At 36.1% G+C, this 27577-nt stretch overlaps 1 protein-coding gene across 1 annotated transcript; it reads left to right on the top strand.

Moving 5' to 3' along the window:
• Window positions 1-22728: 22728 nt before the first annotated feature.
• LOC128200840 (uncharacterized protein K02A2.6-like) lies at window positions 22729-26683 on the top strand. Its single transcript, XM_052895546.1, has 4 exons — window positions 22729-23192; window positions 23242-25369; window positions 25580-25813; window positions 25970-26683. Exons 1-4 carry the CDS (start codon window positions 22729-22731, stop codon window positions 26681-26683), a joined length of 3540 nt encoding a protein of 1179 aa, XP_052751506.1.
• Window positions 26684-27577: the final 894 nt, after the last annotated feature.

The following is a 27577-nucleotide window of genomic DNA, read 5'->3' as shown; positions in this document are numbered from 1 at the left end:
GATAATGAAATGGCAACCCCACCTGCGCTAACGATATACGCTGGCGGGGCACCAGTGTGAGATGATAGGTGAAAATGAAAGGGCAGGTCAGTTAGCTCATCGTGATGAATACGCTTGGAATTCAGCACGATGGTTTCTAGGAGGACCACGGACAGGTCGACTTGGTTGGGTAAACTGCTAGCAATGGGGCTCTTAGCCTTCATTACAGAGGGAGATTTTGTACAAAAGTCGATTGCTTGGATACCTTTGTCCCATTCGTGTTTCAACCGTGAAGCAGTTGTGTTTGCATGGCTATGTTTCGGTTTGAAGGGTGGGATGGCCTGAATTTACTGGGTACAGAGGAATAACACCTGAGTCCTCAGGAATGGCAACACATGGGGTATCATGGGCGAAACAGTATACTCTGTTATGTCCATGGTACTGCTCATGTCATCATCATCAATGATCAGAGGAACCCGATATATAGATATCGGATCGATATCCAAATATTATCCACACCTATTCCATAGTACTGTTTATATCTATAGGCGACAGTTACCACATTCCATTAGATGGGCCGTCAGCTTATTTGCCATTCTAAGTTATATAAAAAAAGAAGAAATCGTTAAACTATCAATGACAGCATGACCATCCAAGTTCCACCGTCAAACAAACTTCCTTCGGTTCTTAAAGCTAGGACCAAACGATTATGTACAACACTCACGTACTGTCCAAAACAGTGTCTATAAAACATTGGCTCTTTATTTTTTGCGACCCTCCATAAAAATTTATTAGTTTTCCATAAAAAAAAATAATATTTTTATTAGTTCTCTGTTGGTGTCCTACTTTCTACTAATAATATAACTGCGAGTGTGCGTCGTAGATTGGGAGTTCAGATGTTTACTCATTGTCATTCTATTACGGTATTCTACTGTTATATTTCTTTGATGCAACTTAGAATGGCAAACGAGCTGACGGCCCACCTGATGGCAAGTGGTAACTATCGCCTATAGACATGAGCAGTACTATGAACATAACAGAGTATACTGTTTCGCCCATGATACCCCCCATGCGTTGCCATTCCTGAGGACTCGGGATAACTTCTCTGTACCCTGTAAATTCACTGCCATATCCCTTACTAATAATATTATAAATTTGATAGTGAGTTTGTTTTGTTTATTACTTTATAGCGCCTTAAGAGCTTAACCAATCTCAACGCAATTTCGTGTACATGTACTTTTTTTTAATACCATTGAGGTGGCAAACAAGCATACGGCCCACCTGATGGTAAGCGGTAACCGTAGCCTATGAACGCCTGCAATGCCAGAAGTATTACGCGCGAGTTGCCGACCCTGAAGAAACCTCTTTACCCCCCTTTTGAAGAAACCCATGCTATAGTCTCTTGGGAAACCTTGGCAGGAAGCTCATTCCTACTTTTTATCGCGGTCAGTAAACATATCCCGGTCACGGAGAAGTTAAAAGTAAAAGTAAAAATTAGTGTTATCTAAAATACGGAATAAGGTAACCAAACTAAATGAAGCAAGCAACTAACAAAGTTAAGGGAAAAAAATATTTGACGAGATCGTTAGTATGCATATGAGCATCTAGAACGCACGAACTCTGGCACTTTCTTTTAGCGCAAGCTATCAGTTTACGAACAGAGCCAAAAAACTTTCAAGCACCAAGTACTTAAGTCCTAATTCGATAAATCGCACAAACTGAAGTGAGGGAGTTACACACGTGAGTGTAATTTGTGAGATTACGTCCCTGGCGGCCGGGCGGTAGTGTTGTTTAATAATGGTTTGATAGCGATTAAACAAATAGATCGATTAGAATCACGAGTATTCAATGACGTGATATAATCGATTCATATCAACCTGTAACTATCCACTGCTGAATATAAGCCTTTCTCTTAGGGCGTTTTGCCAATATTTGCGTCGCTTGGCTTGTGGATTGCCGTAGTTAGGTTTTGGAGATATTTTAAGAGGGACGCTATTGCCCTCCCTCGCTTTCCCTTAGTCGCCTCAAACGACACCCACAGGAAAGGGAGGGTATAATCGATTATAAATAATTAATTACCATTATTTTTTATAACACAGTGGGCAAACGAGCATGCAGCTCACCTGATGGTAAGTGACTACCGCCGCTCATGAGCACTTACGAAACGTTTTAAACAGGAATATGCTCTTTTCTTGACTAAGCTTTTATCGATAAAATATATAATTTAGTCGATAGTATTTCTTTAACTCGCTACGAATAGAAACGATACTATCAAAAGCATTGTTTCTATTATAATCTATTGATAAATTATAGTCGAATCGTCATCGTTGGATCCAAAGGAATTTGAGCAAAGGGTATGTACTCGTATGCTATTAGAAGGGAAATTTTATACATGTATTTAGAATTTATAAGAAAAGACCGCCTTTTGTATTACTTCTCATTAAAATTAACTGTATTCATAAATGGTGCAATAAAGTGTAAAAATAAATAAACAAATTTCCAAATGCAGTTATGCATTTAATAAATAGTTTATAAGCAATGAAAATGCTGGAAGGTTGAAATTTTACTTTACTCCAGGTGACGATTACAAACGATTAATTGTTAATCGATAATTATCCAACACTAACGGCCGTCCGGGATCTCAGGGTTGGATCGCGGGCGGTGCGGATAAGCCGGGTCTTACAGAGATAGGCCGTCCGATTGCGGCCGGCCCGGATTACCAGCAGAAGTTACGCCGCGCGCTACTTACAAATTAATTCTACATCGAGCTTATTATATTCCGTAAACTCGTTGTGTATTTTAGGCCGTTTAGTTTGTCTTATTATAACGTTTATTGGAATTTTCCTCACGAAGTTCTTCTAATAACGTCTTTTGTTCTTTATACAATATATATTTCGTATATACATATAACATATATATATCATCATCATCTTCCTACCCTTATCCCAATCATTTGGGGTCGGCGTAATATGATTTTTTCTCAAACATGCTTGGAAATGTGAGCATTATTTTGACAATCTTCTTCGAGATAAATCAAAATTGCCGTACTGGCCAGATACATGGAGGCAGCGGCCTGCCAATATATATATATATATATATATATATATATATATATATATATATATATATATATATATATATATATATATATATATATATTGGTAGTAAGTTATTCAGTTATTCATTTATGAAAACTTTTTAGAATAGAAAACATTTATTGCCAATAAACAACATAATCACAATATAAAATATAGAAAATACATATACAGAAAGTGTCCAATACTAGGCAAAAGGAACCGGCTCAGCTGATGCTGTGAGTGTCCCAGCGCAATGTGAACAACTGCACAGCGCTGGTTTTCAGCCAGTCCCTTTCTTAACAAAACACAACCATAATGCAGGATACCACTGTTATTTATAAACAAACTCTAAGATTTTAATGCAAATATAGTTTTTAACGAAAGATATGCTCTTGAAAAAGGACTGTATATTTTACGAAATAATAAGACGGTCGCTGCTAGTGGTAGAGGAAAATATAATAACGAATCATGACATTGTCAGATATCGAAAAACAAAATAAAAATATAAAATTTAAAAATATACTCTAAAAAGGTGCGTTCTGCACAATAGTGTTAATTTTTACACCGTGTGGTCCCGGCATAGAATAGCCCTTTGCTTTTCCGAGGGTGTCGTAAGGAGCGAGTAAAGAAAAAGAATGGTCAAGAAATGGGCAGCAGAGTTCCTCTTAAAACATTACCAAAGCCTAACTGTGGTTACCAATCCGCTTGCCAAGCGTGGCTACTACTGGTGAGACCCCCCAACAGTGGAAGGCCTATGTTCAGCATTGGACAGTTAATAGATGAAATGGTATGGTGATAACATAGTATTTAGGTTAACATAATATACACAATTTTTACTTCAGTAAATTATCTATTTTTTTTTTCGGAAAATATTTATTTTTCATAAGAAAAAGTATGAAATTGCCGCGCGAATGACGTTGCAGGTATATTTTGTGTTCATACATACAAAATACAATGACATACGTGACGAATATTGTAACATATTATTAAAGAAGTTTAAATTTCGTCTCTTTTTGTACTACTCTGCTTATGTATTGTCAAAAAAAAAAAAAACTTTGGTTCCAATAAAGAATAAATAATTATTACCACTACAATTGTACTATATAAAACAAAGTCGCTGTCGCTGCCTGTCCGTCCCTATGTATGCTTAAATCTTTAAAACTACATAACGGATTTGGAAGCGGTTTTTCTTAATAGATAAAGTGATTCCAGAGGAAGGTTTATATGTATAATACATGCATAATATAGCAGAGGAACACTGATAATTTTAGAGGTTTCTAACGTGATGTGCCGGCTTCGCACGGCTAGTAGTTGCTAGTATGTAATAAATACGACATGAGGACCTTCAAGAAGAGAATTTATATCTTTCTATAAGGCCAGTAAAGCATCGGCGACTCCTCTGGTATCGTTAGTGTCTATGAGCTCATCATTCACCATCACGTGAACCGCACTCCTTTTTGTCGTCCTTTCATATAAAAAAAATGTCTGGTACAAAAGGCGAACTTAATACTATATAGCATTCTCTCCCAGTATATTTTTCCAATTCTCCCAAAGTCAATAAAAAAGGACTAGGTTTTCAATTTGGCTATATCTCGTGTTACTGTTTTACTCAGTTTTACCACAAAATCGTATTGATTTAATCAAAGAGAAATGTTGACCATGATATCGACATCTTTGGTAATTCTTTAGTGCAGTTTACTAGGCTTATTAATTATATGGATTGGTTGTTAGGTCTTTTCTAATTGTATAATTGTTAGTTAGTGTACATTGACGCTTATCTGTGAGAGCTGTATACACCTTTAATTGATATGTTCATATGGCCTTAAGCTTGGTAGTGAGGAGTGAGATGTTTTTGTTCAAACTTAGATTTAAGCATTTTTTAACAGTCGTTTTTCTCTTTTACTTACCAGTAACATTGTATATTGTCTGCTTAATTATTGTGAGCATATTGTTGGTGTGTCTTTTATAAATAAATAAAGATCAAAGGTAGTAAGTACCACAGATACAAAAGTCAATTTGTCAACAGGATAAAACTTTATTCTTTAATAAAAACTTCATTTTGCCTATCAATAGTAACTGTTACTAAATATTAGTAACCTATTATTGCTTGTAAAGTTGAACGAGTTTATATTACGCTTCATCTCTGTCAAATAACTCATTAGTGGTTCAGAAACGTAACAGCTGGGCAAAAGTCGAGATGGCGCCGTCATCACGCCATAATAAGGTCCCGGCGACGGTTCATTACGTATTTTGTTTAATTAATCACCAGATTAATTGCTTTAATAGAGTTTAAGTACTCGCGGATCATAATTTGCGGTCAGGTGGGTCGGATTACTTTTCTGTTTCAATTTTTCCCAAAAGGAAACTTCGTGCATAATAAATGAGTGTGTTTCATAAAAAAAGGGACTTCAATTGTAGCAAAACTAGTTATATTTACCAGAGGAAGACTTCGTAGAAATGTATGTATGTCACAAAATTAATTATATATATATATATGTATATGTATATATATATATATATATATACCATATATATATTCACATCTCCACTTTTACAACTCGTTTCATTTCATTTCACGCCCTCGTCATTCATCAATAAACAAAATAATAAAATTTAATACGCTTTGTAGACATTTTCCTAATCTGTCGTCGAAAGTACGCTACTTGAGTCATTCAAAAAAAAAAGTTCCAGACGGCATGTTTTACGAGCGTACCCGGGACGTGGTTTAATTAAATCTCGATGAGACGTGACTGCACTGCGAACCGTTCGTGTGAATTAGTCTTTACAGTTGCTTTTTTTCTTTTTAATTAGGCATCCACAGCTATCTTGAAAATTCTTGTTATCGAGGACAGCTGCAAGACAGTCGTAAGAACTTACAGCCTGTCAGTTATCTTTGTTTAATAGAAATAATTTCCAAAAGTAAAGAACATTTAGGTACCAGAAAGTAAATTACAAAGCAACTGTTACATACATCATCTTCATCATCATATCAGCCTTTATCCACTGCTAAACATAAGCCTCCCCCTGGAGGGGTTTTGCCAATAGTTCTTACGCTTGGCAGGTGGATTGGTAACCGTATTTAGGCTTTGGAGACATTTTAAGAGGGACGCTCCTGCTCATCTCTCGCCCTCCCTTAGTCGCCTTTTACGATACCCACGGAAAAGGAAGGGATGGCCTATTCTACGCCAGGATCACACGGCAACATATTACATACATGATTATTTTTAAAAACAATACTTTAGCATTTAAATAATCTAACAGACAAAGTATCGCTGCTAACTTCAAAACTGTGAAAGTCCTTTTGAAGTCGCTTAAAAATACAAAGTCCAATAGGATTATTATTAATTCAGCCTTTGGAGTTAACATAGAACGTTATTCGAGAAGACCATTTACAATAATAATGGAATTTACATCACTATGAGCTAAAGATATCCGTGCATTCTTTTCCCTTTGACATAGAAATATGAACGCATCCGAGTCGACGGTTGGATACCTCATAAAGAAGTATCGAGAATCGCATTGAATCGTTCAGAGGTGAATCGATTTGGTGAATTGCAGCGATCGTCGGTCGCGCTTTGAATGTAATAGTATTTGGTCCTTTGTGCAACTCGTTAGCGGTAATGTTGCGAGTTGTGAGACAGGAATCGGGATCAGAGCTCGGGTTCCTGACGTCTCTCTAATGCTCCGTTCGTTTCAATGCGTTCTAGTTGCGGAGTTTTTAATGAGCAAAACTTGATATTGATGTATTGCTAAAGTTTGAAATACACGGATGCTAGTGGGTAATGGTTCTGAACTACATTTGGCAGACGCGTAACTTTGTATTTGTTTAAATTTCCAACTGCTTCTAGGAATGGTATATCAGAGTCATTAATATCTGCCTATTTCAGTCCACTGTTTGACATATACTTCTTCGCAAGATATCTCAGTGGAGCATGATCTTTAGATCTTTGCTTTCAGTTATTTGCAGCTAGAAACCACTGGAAGCAAAAGAATGATAACCCTTAGCAAGTCACCGCTCTGTCTACTAGTCGTGAATTTACTGGGTATAGAGGAATAACACCTGAGTCCTCAGGAATGGTAACACATGGGGGGGGGGGGTATCATGGGTGAAACAATATACACTGTTATGTCCATGGTACTGCTCTATAGGCAACGGTTCCTACTTTCCATCAGGTTTGCCGTCAGCTTGTTTGCCATTCTAAGTTGTATAAAAGAAAAAACATGTTTGCGTTACTTCAGAATATTTTCGGTACTAAGGTAAAGATGACCAGTCCACTGTCCAAACCAGTTTACTGCTACTACAGCTGGTAAATTTGCTGAGCTCTATCGGAATGGTTCTTAGAATTTACTTGATTTTGGAATCGATGTGATTTTATCTACAGAATCAGTCCAAATGGCAGAGTTAGGTTCTGCTATAGGTGGCAATAATTTTATTTCTTGTATTTAGTATTATTAAACTTACAATGAATTATCAATTTTGGAATTTCATAGCGGAAATTATTTGGTAACATAAAAAGCAAAATGTTTGGTTTATATGAATTTATTTTATATTCTTATAAATATATAAAAAATATTTAAAATTATTGTTTTTTTCTTATTGATCCGATAATGCAGACATTTACACGCGCTTGTATAGAAAGCTATTAAGAATTCTCAGCTTCTTTACTACTTTATTTGTTTACTTATTACTTTTTTTTTTGTGTATGTATGTTGTAATTTGTGTGCTGTAAGTAATGCAAATAAAATTATCTATCTATTATGTTATTTCATACTTGGATAAAGATCTTGGTTATTTCTTATTATCATTTTAAATATAAAAATATGTATTAAACCATGTACATTGTTGCATTCGTCTATGAATAATGAAAACATACGAGTACTAACGTAAATATGATCACATGCAACAATAAATTATTTGGTAGTTTTCAAATATTCAGACCAAACTGTGCTACTTAATTGATATGGCAGTCATTAATATCATTACCGTCATTACGCAGTACACATCACTTGCCAAATTAATGTAAATGCAGAATCGATTCACCGCGATTACCGTAACAGTTTGTCTCTAATTTATTTACTAATAAATTAACATACTGTGCAGTTATGACACTAATTTGTTGAGCAATTAATCTAATTAGATATTATTTACATGTATTGGAGTCGCAAATACATATTCACAATATAAAAGTAAGAAAATAATATGAGATTTTGCCTTTCACAAAAACAAACCGACTTCAACCGCGACAATAATAAACTTATTAAGTACTTTTATTTTTTATTTATTCGTTATTCTTATTTTAAAATAAATAACCAGCACGGATGACGAGATAATTTAGTTTTCAAATATTTAAATTTAGAACGTGATATCGTATGCCAAATGTAAGGCCAAATGCATAAGTCACGACAAGCAGGACTGCTCTGCAAAAGAAAAATAGTATCGTAACCAAATTAATGTAAGGCTAAGATGTTCTAAACTAGCTTTTATCTCAGGCTTCTTAGTTTTTTTTTGTATTTATATCATAGTTCTGTAAGTAGTAAGATTTAGTTTCACAAAAAAAAAATATGGGACTAACCTTTATGCATAACTTTTAGAAAAAAATATTTTTTTCCATATCGGTTTACAACTGACAGAGTTATAAGGTAAAATACATAAAAAAACACCAAAGTTAAGAGCCCCCTTCTTTGTGAAGTCGGTTGAAAAGAAACGAACTGATTCGTCACTTGATCCCCGAGTATCCAAAATGAATACCCGAAGAGATTACGCGCGAAATCGGCCATGTCAACAAACTTCCACAATCTCTTTCATTATTAATAACCATGTCACGCGACATCCAACCTTATAGACTTGACTTTAATACTATAATCCCGCCAGAGATTACTAAAGAGAGTACAATATGTGTCTTTTCCATTTTTCCCATATTTGCTCAGTATAGAAGACTGTTCGCTTCAATAAGTACGGCCGAAAATTTAGACAGAAAGAATGATGCGACGAACATGACCTAATTATCTTTGCTATCATAAGCACATTTTGTTCGCAAAAGACAGCATTAATTCATATTGTTTCACAATTCTTAATTTAAAATGAATATCCATGAATGACGAAATATTCCGTACGCAGATTTAAATTGAAAAATTTGAATTTAGAATGCGGAATCGTTTGCACATACAAAAGTGGGATTTAGCTTCGCAAAGAAAAACAGCGATTTCAATCGTTAGGGGTCAATTCTATCGATTGAGAAAATAATTTTAATAATTGGTGTATTTTAATATTGGAAAATATGTAGTATACAATAAATGTAAAAAATAAAATTACGAATTTGAAGAAAAGAAAAAATATAATATTTTTTTATATCACGAGGGTGGTAAATAAGCAATCAGCCTATCTGATGATAAACGGTTATTGTAGCCTATGCACGCCCTTAACACTAGGTGTGTCACGTGTGCATTGTCGACGTATTCAGCGTTTTACTTATTTAAGTTTTATTTATTTAATCATATTTATGAGATTAATAGTATCCTTTAAATTTATGGTTTTCACACGGATAGATATAATTTTCAAAAATAAAAGAAAGTCTATCTTACTTGTTAAACGATAATGTATCTTTTTGTAGGTCAAAGAGTGTTTAAAATTGGTTGACTGTTTTTAAGTTTATCCATTACAAATGAACAAATAAATTTTTCCTCCTTTAAATTCAACATCAATGGCTAAACAAATTTCGTTGAAAATTAGTATTCGGATAAATCAACGCATCAAGTTAGCTTACATTTCAATTCCCACACGCAAAGCTGTGGGTTAAAATTAGCTCACTGTAACTCTTGACCCGACGTCTGACGCGTTGTTCTGTCAGTGTCAAATGGACTATTAAATCAAATGTCCAATACGTGACGAGAGCAACCAGAGTCCTCGTAAGTACGGCTGAGGGTTACGCCAACACATTAGGGTAATTGCGCCAATATTGGTAAGAGCGTAGCAGCGTAAACACTCCGCCCCACGGCACTTTTATTATTAATTTTATATTAACTCTCTTTATATTATAATTTTAGTGTTTACTTTTTAGTATTTCCATTAGTTATCAAGAAACGGAAAATATTATGGAAATAAAACAGTAATTAACCACATACACACGCACATACACATACACATACACACACAAACGCATACACACGCAAAATCACACACACACACACACACACACACACACACACAACACACACACACACACACACATTTTATTTTGTTTTGTATATTCGTTTTCGCAAATTTTAATTTTAGCCTTACTTAATGCAAGCTGTACATGGTGTCCGAGTTGGGGGCCTAAATTCCTGAGATACAAATCTCTGATCTAGTTTAGGGTCCAGTCTCCCACAAGTTTTACAGACCACTTTAATTATACATTTTTTTCATGCAACTGTATTTTGCTGTAAAATTTGTGGAGAAAATAAATAAAATAAATAAAAATAAAATATAGTAGATTATGTTTATGAAAATGTGACTTTTCAACAGAGAATAGATACACAAAAAATTTGCATCCCAACTAACTCGACAACTGAACATGCCATATATGTATCATCCTTAACATTATTATCATCATCTCAGTCATTATCCATCCACTGTTGAAGGGCTAGGCTTTCCCCATAGACTACTATAAAGAACTGTCCTGAGCCACCTACATCCACCGACTATCTGAGATATATTTCAAGTCATCCCTCCATCTACCCCTAATGGTGCTAATCAATGAAAACTAAAGACAAGCACATAAACTGATCCATGCTGGATTCGATCGGTCACAGTGTTCACCCCGGACTTGAACAAGTCGAATCATACATTCCTTCGAATCAAAATCTATAAACCTCTTTTCTTTTGTGTCATCAATAAAAATATATAACAGATTGCCAGAAACACTAAAAAATGAAGAAAATGACAATATTTTTGCAAGAAGTCTTAAAAAGTTATTAATTACTAAATGTCACTATACTATTGACGAATACTTGAATGACAAGCAGCGATTATCTTGTAATTTATAAATAAATAACTAATTATGAATTGATAATGATTTAAGACATAGCTAAAACTGACGTTGCTGAAATTTTATTATTAAACTATTTATTAATTAATTTTACAATATGAATAGATACACACGAAAACTTAAATAATGAATAATAATAATAGTAAGAAAATACGTACCTACCGTGTAACAATTTCAATGACTGGATAATATTGTAACAGATCCTTAGACAATTTCTAAAGTGAAAAAAGTGTTGTCCTCCTCTCTCGTACTTGCTGTGCCCAACAGGGTCCATAGTTGAAATGTTATCTACAAATTATATTATGGAATGCAATAAGAAATAAATAAAAATCACTGTTAAAATTACGTCAATCGGACCAGCCCGAGCCAGAATATGTAGGATTTAATACTCATCTGGATTAGTCCAAACACTAACCTATCAACTCAGGTTAGCGTTTGTAGCGTTTGGTAAATCTGGGCTCAAAAAAAACACCTAAGCAACATAATTCCATTACTAGCATATATATTAAACTAATTAATTGGACTACTATAGGTCGGATTTAGTAAGGCCTAATTGGTATATTACTACTTTAAAAGAATATTAACATTGATTTTCAACAGTGTTAATAAATAACTAAATGGGCTGAGGACATTTTAAAAATCACATTAGTATTGACGCGGTCGTGTGCCCATATTTCTCCCATTTACCGGTAATGAAATTTGAATATAGCCCGCGCGGTATCAGGCAATCTCTTTGATCTCACCTACATCAAATATCTCCAATTCGTCCCAAAATCATTATTCAAAGGGACGGAGGGCCAAATCTGTCGGAATCCAAGATTTGGTCGGAAATAAAGGAGTTACTTCGACATATGTTCCTGATGGCCGGCAGATCTCAATGAGTATATTTTATACGGGGCTTACACTTGGTCGGGTCGGGTTTTGAGACTAGCACCGTATATTTACTTCAATAAATCATTATTAACTACAGATGTGAAAGAGAAAAGGTGGTGTTACTAGAGTACTATGACTATATTACCAAGTACGCTAGGTGCATAATATTGGAAGTGTGAGTTTATTTAAAGCATTCATAACTTGCTTACCGAAAGGTGCAACGTCGTTATTGGCTATCAATTTCTGAAAACAATATAACGTTTCTCAATATTTCTAACTGTTTATTTAAAAAATACTCTGCTAACGAACTAACACATTAATCATAGAATACATTACATGTAAATCTATTGCAAACTATTTTGCAAATTCAACTCCTAAGAGGGTGAAACTTTTAAAATCTATCTTTTAGACTATCTAAATGACAAAACTGCATGGATTTGAATATTGTATTAATACAAATTGTATTGTATATGTAATTATTGTAATTTTTTAAATTAATATTATTTTATATAGTAATAATAATAATAATTATTTTTTTTTTATTTGATACTGCCTCGACATCAACCAATCCTGCCAGAAGTGTTTTGGAGGACATAATGCCTTCAACCACTCAGGGAGGCCGAAATAGACAACGGATGAAATGGACAAATGAAGTAAACCAGCAATTGCTCCGTTGCTATTATATAGTCACTAATTTAGAAAGTAATCTAACTGGATACAGGCCATTATTATATACAATTTAGAATGGTAAACAAGCTGACGGCCCACCTGATGGAAAGTGGTAACCGTTGCCTATAGACATGAGCAGTACCATGGACATAACAGAGTATACTGTTGCGCCCATGATACCCCCCATGCGTTGCCATTCCTGAGGACTCAGGTGTTATTCCTCTGTACCCAGTAAATTCACGCCATATCCTACCCTTCAAACCGAAACACAGCCATGTAAACACAACTGCTTCACGGTTGAAACACGAATGGGACAGAGGTACTCAAGCAATCGACTTTTGTACAAAGTCTCCCTCTGGTATTATAATTATAAATTGACGTATCATAAGAATCTGTACCAGATGTATATGAATAAAGATGATTGATTGACAAAAAAAAAATCCACACAACCAAATTTTGGCGAAAAGCTTGTAAAATATAAAATATAAAGTAGTCTCATAATACGAATAGGTTCAATACAGCGGCTGGCAATGACTAATGCGCAACTTTCTCGAAAGGAACAACCCGAGAAAGGATTTGCTGGGAACACGCTTGGCTATATGGAAAATATTTTCAGAAGAATTCGACTTAATGTCTACCTTTCATATTAAAATTCATAGAATTCTATATATATATAAAAAAAAATGCTCACAAATGTAATCCGTGATGGGATAGTAGTAACCGTTTATCGACTGTTACAACGCAACACCCGTTCCGCTCATATTTATTTATTTATTTATTTATTCATTAGTACATATATGTGTACATGGCGGACTTAATGCTAAAAGCATTCTCTCCCAGTCAACAATAGGGAAGTGTCAGAATACTAGAATGCGGTACTAGTAATTATTTATACATATATACTAAAATTACATATATAAACGAAAAAATATATATGAATAACAAATATACTTACACATATATGATATATACTATATTATACACGAATTTGGGAATAATATAAAGCACTTACTGCTCGGATAAAGATAAAAAGTAAGCGTGAACGCTTTTTTTGAAAGAAATATTTATTTATTTAACTAGCTTTTTTCCTGAAACTTCGCAGGCGTGGATTTCAAAAGTAAGACAAGTAATAAACATTTTTTTTAAGAGGCCGGTAGCACATCTGCTATGTCGTTGGTGTTGTAAGTGATCATGGGCGGCGGTAGTCACTTACCATCAAGTGAGCCGCATGCTCGTTTGCCCCCTGTGTTGTAAAAAAAAGATATGAAAAATACCACTTTTAGAGGGCGCGTCAAAAGAAAACATATATCAGATTTTAAGTTAGATATTTAGGAACGGATCTGTGAAAATCGCATCTAATTTGGTGCAGTAGTTTTTTCTTGGTATCGGAACAAACATATAGACAGATAGATAGTCAAAATTTCTGAAAATTGTTATTTTGACTTCTATTGTTCTCAGTAAGCCCCCTCATATTATTGTTTTTTCTTAAATATAATTTTCTTAAATTACCAGAGGGAGACTTTGTACAAAAGTCGATTGCTTGGGTACTTCTGTCCCATTCGTGTTTCAACTGTGAAGCAGTTGTGTTTGCACGGCTGTGTTTCGGTTTGAAGGGTGGGATATGGCGTGAATTTACTGGGTACAGAAGAATAACACCTGAGTCCTCAGGAATGACAGCGCATGAGGGGTATCATGGGCGAAACAGTATACTCTGTTATGTCCATGGTACTGCTCATGTCTATAGGCGACGGTTACCACTTTCCATCAGGTGGGCCGTCAGCTTGTTTGCCATTCTAAACTTAGACTATACAACTGTATAAAAAAAAAGTACAGATATCATCTTAATACAATTTTATTATATAAGTAAGATTACAAAGAGGGCATACAAGACGTAATATAAAAATATTGGAAACCTACGTGACAGGATAAATTCAAGCTTCAATTGTTCGTTGCAAAGTACGATCTGTTTGTAGATACGCGACTTGGCGTTCTAAATTCAAATGTTTACGAAATATCACTTTATTCATTGATGTATCATCATCATCATCATCATATCCGTCGTTACCTGTCCACTGTTGAACATAGGCCTCTCTCATACACTACCATAAAAACGATCTTGTGCCATTTACATCCACTGATGCCCTGGAATGCATTTGAGGTCGTCCCTCCATCTAGTGGAGCAAAAAAAATGCATGCAATGCATTTGAGATTGTCACTCTATGTAATGGGGATCGCTCTATACTGCATTTGTATAGACAAATGGATCTGTATGGATTTGTATGGACAATTTGTATCGACAACGGGGTCGCCACTCAAGAACTTTTCTTTTTCATCAGTTGTCGGTTCTTTGAGCTATGTGACCAGCCCATTGCCATTGCAGCTTGCTTATCATTGATATATGTATATGTAATCAAAATTATAGTTGCTTTTGTTTTTGCAGAGAAAAATGTACTTTAACATAGCATTCTAACTTTCCAAGCCTAGTGATTAGACATAGAAATAATTGCTACATCTATTTCATTAACATTAATTATTTTTTATTAACATTAACATAACCAGTGACAAATCATAAAAGTGATTTTTGCTTGCAATGAATTAATGTCTCACTCTTTAATATAATATGTGCTATAAAAAATTAATTATGATTTTCATGATAAGAGCGACTGAATATAAACTTTAAAAACAGTGTGATAAAGTCTCTATTCGCTCACTCTGTATGACCCAATCGGTCGTTGCCTGCGATTTTATTTCGCAGCCGATGACTCACGAAGACATCAAAACACAGAAGTTATCTGCGATTTCATTTATGGCTACTCGTATTTGTCATATGAAGCGACATATCTGAAGTGGCGTATGATTTTGCGTAGCATTATGTTACATCAGGCGGATCAAGGAAGGAGTTGGTGTCGTGTCGTATCGAGAGGTGAAGAGACTCGCTGAAAATCGTAGTGAGTGGCGACAGCTCAACCGACAAGAGCGCAGCTCTTAAATAGGATAGATAGATAGATATGTTATATCATTTGTTAGTTGTAAAATATTCCAGACTTACTTATAAATGATAGTTGAGCACTGATTCACAGCGAACTGGCAAGCCAGTGTCGAGCTCATGAATAACATAAGACGCGCATTAACGACCCACTAATGAACACTTGAGTCGAGTTTAACTACGCTCACCGTCGACTACAGCGATGTCTTTTAGATCTACATGCGTTGCAATTTACTAGATTGACAGCGTTTATACCGTAGTGTTGCCATTTTTTTATATAACTTAGAATGGCAAACAAGCTGACGGCCCACCTGATGGAAAGTGGTAACCGTCGTCTATGAACATGAGTAGTACCATGGATATAACAGAGTATATCCATGGTACTACTTAGATTTATTATTAGATTAGTACTACTAGAGTTTCGCCCATGATACCCCCATGCGTTGCCATTCCTGAGGACTCAGGTGTTATTCCTCTGTACCCTGTAAATTCACGCCATTTCCCACCCTTCAAACTGAAACACAGCCATGCAAACACAACTGCTTTACGGTTGAAACACGAATGAGACAGAGGTACCCAAGCAAACGACTTTTGTACAAAATCTCCCTCAAATAAAACACGTTAAAATTTATTTGCCAAAAACAATTGAAGAATTTTCTAATTTATAATAAAATCGCAGTGTAGTCCCGGTATAGAATAGGCCCTTCTTTTTCCGTGGGTGTCGTAAGAGGCGACTAAGTAATGGCGAGGAAGGGCATCAGCGTCCCTCTTAAAATATCTCCAAAACCTAACTACGATTGCCGATCCTGCCAAGCGTGGCAACTAATCGCAACCTCCCCCCCCTGAGGGGAGGCTTATATTTAGCAGTGGACAGCTAAAAGCTGATATGATGACGATGATGAAAAAATTGCTTATTAAAGCTAATATATCTTTCTACCTATCTAACTTACAAAATCGGGACGGACTGCTCGTTATAAATAAAGACAAATAGTTTAAAAATAGAGGAACCTTTTAAGGCTTTGTGTCTTTCGTTAAGTAATCTTTTAAGTACCTTAACAGATAGGTAGGTACGCACTTTGTACAAGAAAATATCTAATTACTTGTTAATGGATGAGTTTCAGGTTTTTATTCACTTTCCGATATCCTTCGGTGTACTTTTTCGAAGCAATTATGTTAATAAGGCTGTGTAAAATGTAAGTAAACTGATCCGTTCAAGAAAATAATATTTTTTTTGAATAAAAATAACAGCATAATTATTTCTTATTAAATTGACCTATAATATTTTTTATACTATCAATGAATGAAATTTAATTTTGAACCGATTTTAATGTTCCTTTCTGAATTTGATAATCATTACTCCTGTGCTGGGAGGGAAAGGATTATTAGTAATGCAGAATACTAGTCCCATTACTACCAATATACCCTATCAGGTCGACCTCCACATGGTCCCCCTTTTTTATATCACTGAGGTGCTAAACAAGCATATGGCCCACCTGACGGTAAGCAGTTACTGTAAACTATGAACGCCTGCAATACCAGAGGTATTACGCGCGCATTATCGACCCTGAAGAAACCTCTTTACCCCCTAAGAACCTAGCTATAGTCTCTTGGGAAAACCTCGACAGGGAGATCATTCCATAACCTGAATGTTCGTGGGAGAAAACATCTTTGAAATCGCGTTGTATCGCGTTAAATGGTCGCGCATTTAGGCTGATGGGTATGAGGGTGAACTCCCTATCGATGGCGAGCCGTACGATGATAGAACCCCCTGGAACCATCGTGACTAATTTATCGTTGAATTCGTCACAATGGGCTGATGAATTCAACAATAACAACTGACTTGCCTTCTTATCCTCACCTATCATCCTTCACTGGTGCCCTGCCGGTGTATACTGATATATATATATATATATATATATATATATATATATATATATATATATATATATATATATATATATATATATATATATATATATATATTTATATATGTTTTTTTACAACACAGTGGACAAACGAGCATGCGGCTCACCTGATGGTAAGTGACTACTGCCGCCCATGATCACCCACAACACCAGCGGCATTGCAGGTGTGCTGCCTTTTAAAAAGGAATATACTCTTCTTGAAGGTTATGTTGTCGTATCGGTTCGGAAATACTGCTGCTGGAAGTTGATTCCAAAGAATGGTCGTGCGTAGAAGAAAGTGCCTTTAAAAACGCACGATGGAAGACCGCCACTCGTCCAGATGATTGGGATGAAACTTTAGTTCGTGGCGGGTTGAAGTGTATGTAGTAAAAATGGTTATTTCAATATTACAAACAGACACTCGCAATTTTATTTATATGTATAAATAAGAACAGTTCGAATTTCGGATTTATATCAAACAAAGAATACAATGGTTTTGCTCTATACAATCATTCAGAATTCGAAACCAATCTATCCAACCGTTCCATGAAAGAGATTTTCCTATTACACTTAATTATTTGCCGATTGAAAAACGTGAAGCTTTCAACGGTAACTTTCTATTATTCTATTTTTAAAACATAGATTCAATGCTAGTGAATACAGATTTGAAACATATTGAACACTTTCTAAGAAAATTTGTTTTACACAAATTGATATTTATATATTCTTTATTGCACTAAAACATCTATCTATCTATCCTATTTAAGAGCTCCGCTCTTGTCGGCGGAGCTCTTGCCACTCACTACGATTTTCAGCGAGTCTCTTCACCTCTTGATACGACACGACACCAACTCCTTCCTTGATCCGCCTGATGTAACTATGTCTCGGTCTCCCTCTCCCCCTCCTTCTATCTTACCTTCTATTATAATGTTCATAAATTCGTCGTGTCGTATCAAGTGTCCCAACATTTTTCCCCTTCTGTCCTCAATAGTTCTAATAATTTGTCTTTTTTCCTTAACCCTAAGCAGGACCTCCTCATTGCTAATTCGATCCCTCCAGCTAATTTTCTCCATCCTTCTCCAGCACCACATTTCAAAGGCTCTAAAACATATAATAACAACAAATAATAACAATTAGTAACAATATAAGTAAAGGTGAATTTATTTCTAAAACATCTACTATATATTATGCACAGAGTATAATAACTAAAGGAAAAGAGAGTGCACTTCATATAAAACATGTAATACGACTCGGTCAGGAATATCTTACCAATCTACACAAAAATTCTTCTTTCCTTGTTATGTTGGCCAGCTTGATGTTCAAAATAGAACCGATCAGGGGTATAATTATGTTAGATAGCTTTTGACATTAATAGAATATAAATATTTCACTGAAATGCGAATCATGTGATGAAAGAAATATATAAATTTTATGTCAAATTGCACATTTCAATCAATATTTTTAGCAAAAATAAAACAAAGGTAACATTCTAAAATATATTTATTATTTTTACAGTATTACTTTGAGATCTTACTTTCGCAATATTATTGCTAGTGAACATAAGTTTTCAAGACTTCCCGTAATAACTGGTCAATTTCTAGAGTAGATCTCGTAATAGAGTCAATATTTAACATATTTGTAATAGAGTCGTAATTCCCACATCAAAATAAAAATTATTGCGAAGTGTTTTATAATCTAATATATGAAATATGAAAATGGGTATATTTGTTTGTTGCCATATGGCACTTTGACTTTTAAACCAGTTGTCACGAAATTTGCATTTATAATTTTAATTTTTAATTTGTATTCCAGATAAAAGAAGACGTAGGTTACATTTTGTAATAGCCAATCAATTAGTAATCTTTCTTTCTTTCTTTCTAATAATACAGAACATGCAGAGTACAAAATTAGCAAATAAAAATTTTGAATCGACGCCATCTGGTGAGGAATGATAGAGCTACTTTGCTACATTTGGTATTAGATAAAAAAAAAATAATGTAGACGAAATGTAATTTGACAGTCAGCACTCTGAATATCCGAATTCAGTAGACATTCCTCCCCGCAGAGATATGTATTTTTCGTCGATTGAAAGGCGTGAGCTCGCAGTCTTGATTAATGTCGACTACGTGGCTTGAATTTAAAAAAAAAACCGCTAAAAAAGTTAAGTCGCGTTCGCGCCACTAGAATAAAGATATGATTTTATTTTATCGAGATTGTAAACACGCCTTTATACCTACTCGTAGTTAGTTCTTTACGAGAATTCGTATTTTGAAAGTTTAATTTTTCTTTCATTACAATATTTTTATTCCTCTTTGTTCCAATAAACTGTTCTCTTGTCTTTGAAGTCGAGTTACAGTTAATTTACATAATAACTCGTATTTTTTTTTATAGAATAAAAATATTATTTTGATATTGCTAAAGTCTCGACAATTAACGTAAGAAATGAAAAGAAAAGAAAAGTTATATTCAAATAGCTATTTAATTTTCTTTACTTGCAATACTGAGGCATATTTTTTTATCAATTCCACATTTGGTAAGTTGTTTCACTCGCGGGAAATTATGAAAATGTAAATAGAAAGAAGAATTACGAAAGAGATTTCTCGAGCAAGAATGAATGGAAATGTCGGTAGGAGCCGCCATAGATGGACGCATGTCGACCAAATAGGTGTCGTGCCGTAGGAGGGCCAAATAAAAAGTACCTGTAACCGGCGAGCGTGTATGAAAAGATTAATGAATGTGGAAGAAGAGAAAGAGACCTGTTTGAATTGAACTATTTGGCGTTCCACTGTTTCTGCCAACCAACAGACGGCCCACCTGATGGAAAGTGCTAACCGTCGCCTATATACTCGTATTTTTATATTTCTTTCTTTTTTTTATGATTTTTTTTTCAGTGGTATTTCGCGGCTCACTTTTGGCCACAACTTGGAATATCAGTGTTTTGCTCTTTTTAGGGCAAAGCAATAAGCTGAGTTGTGGCCATTTTGTATTACTGTGGCACACGCATGGAGAAAAAAAATATGTTACTAATTTTATGGATTCTGATTTTGCTTTTGTTTTTTTTTGTACATGTATCTTTTTCACTTTGCATTTGTGTCTTTTGCTGTTTATGTGCTGTAAGTAATGCAAATAATTTATTTATCTATCTATTTCATTATGTAAATTTCTGCTTAATCAAGTGTAAGAAAATACAAAGATGCCGGAATGAAAAATTCATTTTATAATTTTTTACAAATTCCAAAGTCACATGTGTTCACCGAGTGATTATGCTCTCGTCAGGAGCAGAATGTGGACGCGGAGTTTAATTGAAACAGTCTGGCTGTCGCGTCTTGATACATTGTAATATTCTTTGATTTATTTGCCGGCTGTAATCTTGGATTGTTCGTGCGCCGGAGACAATCGGAGGTGGCACAATAAGGCGGCGCCATTAGCGGTGATGGTACCACCTGTGTCGGGGCACACCCCGCACTTGTAGACTAAGCGATGATGACTGCGTTGTTGCTTTCTTATAAACTGGCTTCAAAGACTTCTGAATTTGGAGGCGAAGAAAATAATTCGACTAAGAATCTACGTTTTTTCTTTTTACAACACAGGGGGCAAACGAGCATGCGGCTCACCTGATGGTAAGTGACTACCGCCGCCCATGGTCACCCACAGCACCTACGGCATTGCAAGTGTGCTGCTGGCCTTTTAAAAAGGAATATGCTCTTTTCTTGAAGGTTATGTTGTCGTATTGGTTCGGAAATACTGCTGCTGGAAGTTGATTCCAAAGAGTGGTTGTGCGTGGGAGAAAGTGCCTTGAAAAACGCACGGTGGAGGACCGCCACTCGTCCAGATGGCGATCTACGTGTTCGAAATTTGAACCGGTTTTCAATCGTGAAAGAACTACTTAGTCTATATTATTCTTCCATTAGGGTAAGCAGAAACAGTGGAACGCCAAATGCTTCTATTCAAACAAAGCTTGTTTGAATATCGCTTCTTCCACATTCCTCCATCTTTGCATACACGTTAGCCGGTTACGGGTACTCTTAATTTAGTACGTTGCCTATTTGGTTGACATATGCCCTTCTAAGGCAGCTCCTACCAACATATCTATTCATTCCTGCTCGATACATCTTTTCGTAATTCTTCTTTCATCCATCCTCGGTAAATGGCCTAACCAACGCAACGTTTCCTTTTTGAATTTTTGTTTTTTTTTTTTTTTCACTGTATCGTCTTTTAATCCACATTTCTCTCTAATCACATATCGTCATAGTCGTAGAATACTGACGGATCTTTATATATAATCTTCGTCAGATCCGTCAGTATTCTACGACTATGACGATATGTGTTTAACATAATTATTAGAACTCAACGTGGTATGGGATTTTCGTCACACAGATTAGTTTGTTTTATAGAAAAAGTAATAAACAAATAATTATTTTTAAACCAAACACGTCATTTACACATGTTTAAGAATTTTTCAAGTAAACAAAAACATACTTAGCTCTTAAACTAGAGCACTCCGACTCCGCGTCGACAAATTAAAATATTTCTCCGGAGTCGTCGACGAACAATGCAAGGATTTGTTGGATTCGAGCGGCTTCCAATATCAATAATTACAATATTGATGTCTGTTGGAAACAAATTTATTACAGCGGAATCAAAGGCTATGGAGATAAAAGGAAAATGATTTGTTGATTTGTACTCAAATATGGTAATGTTTGTAATGAACATTTTCAGCAGTGGTTTGTGAGGTATTACAAAAAAAAAATAACTGCAAAATATGTACATACACTACACAATATTATATTGAATGTCGAAATCGTTAGCCGTATATTTTATTTTAAAACAACTTAGAATGGCAAACAAGCTGACGGTCCACCTGATGGAAAGTGGTAACCGTCGCCTATAGACATGAGCAGTACCATGGACATAACAGAGTATACTGTTTCGCTCACGATATCCCCCATGCGTTGCCATTCCTGAGGATTCAGGTGTTATTCCTGTCGTGGGTAATTATAAAATAAATATATATGTGGGTACTACAGTAATAAAGTAGTTGTTGTTCACACTCGAGACGTTTCATTACATTCACTACATGGTGACAGCGGTATAAAAGATTACGAATCCTTAACGTGTTTAAAATTGTTATAAATCAGTGTATAACATTAAATAATAGTATTAGAAATATATTTGTGTCATTGTGTTGGTGTGGTGCAGTATAAAGTGTAATAATGGAGCACGCGCGTCCGCCTGCAGAATTAAATATGGACGGCGGCCCCGTAAGCCGGGCCGACGCTTGGAAAAAATGGAAACAACAATTCATGTTATTTTTGAAGGCTTCTGGTGTAGCCTCGGAGCGCTCGAGTGTCCAAGCTAGTCTAATGGTAAATCTAATCGGCCCGGATGGCTTCGATGTATATCAAACGTTCACATTCGACGAAGACAGTGAGCGCGATGACGTCGCGGTATTGATGAAAAAGTTTGATAATTATTTTGGAACAAAGCCGAATGTAACGTTAATGAGATACAAGTTTTTTACGCGTAACCAAGATGAAGGGGAATCTATACAACAATACGTCACCGCCCTGCGTCTTCTGAGCAAAACATGCGAGTTCACCACCCTGGAAGAGGAGTTGATCAGGGATAGAATCGTCTGTGGAATTCGACATTCCACTGTCAGGGACAGACTGTTGCGGTGCGATGACCTCAACCTAGATAAGGTCATAAAAATTTGCCAAGCGGAGGAGAGCCCAGGAGAGCTGCCGTCAGATAGGGTCGAGTGGTGACACGGCGCGCGTGGACGCGGTGTCGGCGCGCGGTCGCGGGCGATCGGCGGCGCGCAGCTGGCCGCGGCGGGCGGCGAGCGGCGCGGCGCGCGGAATCAACCGCAGGGGGCCGGCCGCGGATGCGCTTGCGCCGCGGGCCGCGCGGTCTCCGTGCCGCGCTTGTGGCTCCGCGCGGTGCAGCGACAGCGAGTGCCCCGCGCAACGAGTCAGCTGTTACGTTTGCGGTAATCATGGACACTTCGCGCGCATGTGTAAGTCAAATAATTTTTTTCATAACGCCGGCCGCGCTCGGGCCGGGCGAGTATATGGAGTGGAATGTGATGTTGTGAGTAGTGAACCGGAAAATGATATTTTTTATATTTCGTCCGTCGACTGTGGTGACCATTCAGGGGGCTGGTTTCAAATATTAACGTGCGAAAATGGACATGAAAATTTTAAATTGGACTCGGGGGCCGATTGTAACATAATATCCTATAGTACATTTTTAAAATTAGGTTTCGATCCGAACATAATTGTAAAAAAGAATATATCTTTATTATCATACACGCATGACACGATTCCATTAAAAGGAATCTGTACTATACCATGGTATTATAAAAATATTATTTATAATCTCAAATTTGCTGTAGCGGACATAGAATGTAGCAGCGTGCTGGGACGGAACTCTTGCGAGGAGTTAGGGCTAATCAAGCGTATAATGTCTATTGAACTATCCAACTATAATGACTTATTTAAAGGTTTAGGGTGTTTGCCCGGAAAGTATCACATAGTAACTGATAGCTCGGTTCCACCTGTCATATGTGCGTCGAGGAAAATTCCTCATGGGTTACGCGATCGCTTAGCACAGGAGCTTAATAAAATGGTAGATTTAGGGGTCATCAGGAAGGTGAATCATCCAACTCAATGGGTACATCCTCTGGTGTTGGTGGCGAAAAAGGATAATGGAATCAGGGTGTGCTTGGATCCACGAGAACTTAACAGAGCTATTCAACGTGCTCACTTCCAGTTGCCGACTGTGTCGGAATTAGCATCTCGCTTACACGGAGCTCGATACTTTTCAGTTCTTGACGCAAACGCAGGCTTCTGGGCCGTGGTACTGGATGATGAGAGCGCGGACTTATGCACTTTCAGCACGCCCTTTGGACGGTATAAATTTTTACGTCTGCCGTTTGGTGTTAATTGCGCGTCAGAGGTTTTTCACGCCAAATTACGTCAACACCTGGAAGACCTGGAGGGTGTAGATAATTATGTTGACGATGTAATAGTATGGGGGGAAACTCGGCAGATTCACGATATGAGATTGAAAGCGTTATTAAATAGAGCGAAGGAAATAAACTTAAAATTTAATAAACAGAAATGCAAAATAGGAGTTCAGGAAGTGACTTATCTGGGCCATGTGTTCGATTCTAAGGGAATGAGACCGGATTATAATAAGATTAAAGCCATTAAAGAAATGCAAATACCAAAAGATAAAAAAGATCTCGAGCGGTTTTTAGGGGCAGTAAATTACTTATCAAAATTTATTCCAAATTACTCAGAAATAGCCATTCCGTTAACAAGTCTATTGAAGAAAAATAATTACTGGCGGTGGGAGGATAGCGAGCAAAGCGCGTTCGACCAACTCAAAGAGTGTGTGTGTGGAGCGGGCGTGCTGGCGCTGTACAACCCGACGCAGCCAGTGCGGTTGTCTGTGGACGCATCGCAAAATGCACTGGGCGCAGTGTTGATGCAAGGCGGTCGCCCCGTCGAATACGCTTCCCGTACGCTTACAGATGCGCAAACCCGGTATGCACAGGTGGAAAAAGAGATGTTAGCTATCGTTTTTGGTTGTGAACGATTCCATCAGTACATATATGGGCAAAAGGGCGTCATTGTGGAATCGGATCACAAACCCTTAGAAGGAATATTTAAAAAACCTTTAGCGTCTGTCCCGGCGCGTCTGCAACGTATGTTACTGAGGTTACAGTGTTACGATTTGACTGTAACATACGTGCCAGGAAAATATATGTTTATAGCCGATATGTTGTCTCGTGCGGCGCTTCCCGATCTATATAGTGAAGAAATGCATTCTAATATAACTTACCAGGTGAAAATGATTATTCAAAACATTCCTATTTCAAATGATAAACTCACATTAATAAAAAGAAAAACTAAAAATGATCATGAACTTAATATATTATTAAATTATATAAATTACGGATGGCCTAAGCACAAATATAACGTTGCAAATGAAGCAAAGTTATATTGGTCGATAAAAGATGAGCTTTTGATAGTCGATAATGTTATATTTAAACAGGATCAGGTACTTATACCTAAAGAATTAAGAGAAGAAATGTTAAAAATAGTTCATGAAGGGCATCTAGGTATAGATCGGTGCAAGCGGCGCGCGAGGCAAGTAATGTTTTGGCCGAGTATGTCACGTGACATAGAGCAGTTTGTAAAGCGATGTCACACCTGTCAGGAGCACTCAAACAGACCTGCTAAGGAGCCATTGCTTCCTATGGAGATTCCAGCTCTGCCGTGGGAAAAGGTCGGCTCAGATATATTTGAATTTAATCGTAAATATTTCCTAATTATTGTTGATTATTATTCTAATTATATAGAGGTATGTAAATTAAATAATTTAACTTCTAACTTAGTCATTCAAAACATAAAAAATATTTTTTCACGTCATGGCATACCCAAGGTACTGATAAGTGATAACGGGACTCAATACACTAGCCGAGAGTTCAAAAATTTTGCTAATGTGTGGGGTTTCAACCATGTGACGTCCTCGCCGAATTACCCGCAGGCGAATGGTAAAAGTGAACGCGCAGTTCAAACTATTAAAATGATTTTAAAGAAATCTATTAAAAGTAACGGAGATTTTGATTTAGCTCTTCTTAACTATAGAAATACACCTAGGGATGGGTTGAGTTCTCCTGCGCAGTTGCTGATGGGTCGCAGGTTGCGTTGTCAATTGCCAGTACATGAAAATCTGTTAAAACCAAAACCTGTCGATCCTTCTGAGTACCAAACTATGTTACATAAACAAAATAACAATAAAATGTACTATGATCAGCACAGTAAAACTCTTCCTATGTTAAGAGAAGGTGACTCAGTAATCTGTATAGATGGAAAGATTAGGAGCAGAGGAAAGATAGTGGGGCGCGCTGACGCTCCTCGTTCTTACATTGTCAAAAATAGTGTCGGTGCCAGGTATAGGCGAAATCGCCGTCACTTGATTAGGTGTGAAAGTGATCCACAAGCAATGCATAGTGACCATGGTAAAGACGAACAATTTAACGATGCGTGTGAGTATTCATGTACTAGCAGTGACGAGGCTTCGAATCTTAATAGTGAACAGCTCATCCGCAAAGCTAAAGCAGTGGCTATTCAACGCCTACGGAAAAAATTGTAAAAATAAAATACTTATTATTATAAAATACTTTTTATATTATATATATACATAAATGTTTCTATTTTTTATTTCTATTTCTTTTTTTTTTATAACGGGTAAATAAGGTGATGGGTTACTTAATATAGTATATAAGAAGTATTGTACAATTCATATATAATACAGTATATTTAAGGAGATAGAGTGTACCCTTTTGTTATATTCTTTAGAACTTGATTACATTGTTTGTTTTATATAATTTGGGGGGATATGTCGTGGGTAATTATAAAATAAATATATATGTGGGTACTACAGTAATAAAGTAGTTGTTGTTCACACTCGAGACGTTTCATTACATTCACTACAATTCCTCTGTACCTAGTAAATTCACGCCATATCTTACCTTTCAAATCGAAACACAGCCATGCAAATACAGCTGCTTCACGGTTAAAACACGAATGGGACAGAGGTACCCAAGCAATCAACATTTGTACAAAGTCTCCCTCTGGTAAGTGTCTCTCTTAAAACATCATCAAAAGTCAAACTGCGGTTGCCAACCCGCCTACTTACTACTGACAAAATCTACTGCTAGAACTGCCATAAGCAACTGTTTCTTTCCTTATAACAGTGTACAGGAAAGATGATGATGATGAGATAGTGATGATGATAGTTAATCTTAAAGTTTCTCGTTAAGTCCAGATTGTCTATTTAAAAGATAATAATGATTATGAAAATAAAAACAATCATTCAAAAACAAAAAAGAAAAATGTATACGAGTCTCTCATTCCTATTTAATAGATAGATAGATAATTTATTTACATTACTTACAGCACACAAATTACAATACAAACATACACATAATACACAGTAAATAAAATAAATAAATAAATAAAAATTAGTTTATTCATCTCCACAAAT

Source organism: Galleria mellonella, unplaced genomic scaffold, assembly GCF_026898425.1.
Source record: "Galleria mellonella isolate WM207_F2 unplaced genomic scaffold, CSIRO_AGI_GalMel_v1 utg284, whole genome shotgun sequence".
Taxonomy (NCBI): Eukaryota; Metazoa; Arthropoda; class Insecta; order Lepidoptera; family Pyralidae; genus Galleria; species Galleria mellonella.
Note: the sequence above shows the minus strand (reverse complement) of the source record. Positions and strands in the feature narration are given on the sequence as shown.

Coding starts and splice junctions, on each gene's coding strand:
- LOC128200840 (XM_052895546.1), top strand. CDS start 22,729: ATGGAGCACGCGCGTCCGCCTGCAGAATTAAATATGGACGGCGGCCCC. Junction 23,193..23,241: donor GTCAGGGACAGACTGTTGCG/GTGCGATGACCT, acceptor TGCCAAGCGGAG/GAGAGCCCAGGAGAGCTGCC. Junction 25,814..25,969: donor CAGCTCTGCCGTGGGAAAAG/GTCGGCTCAGAT, acceptor GGCATACCCAAG/GTACTGATAAGTGATAACGG.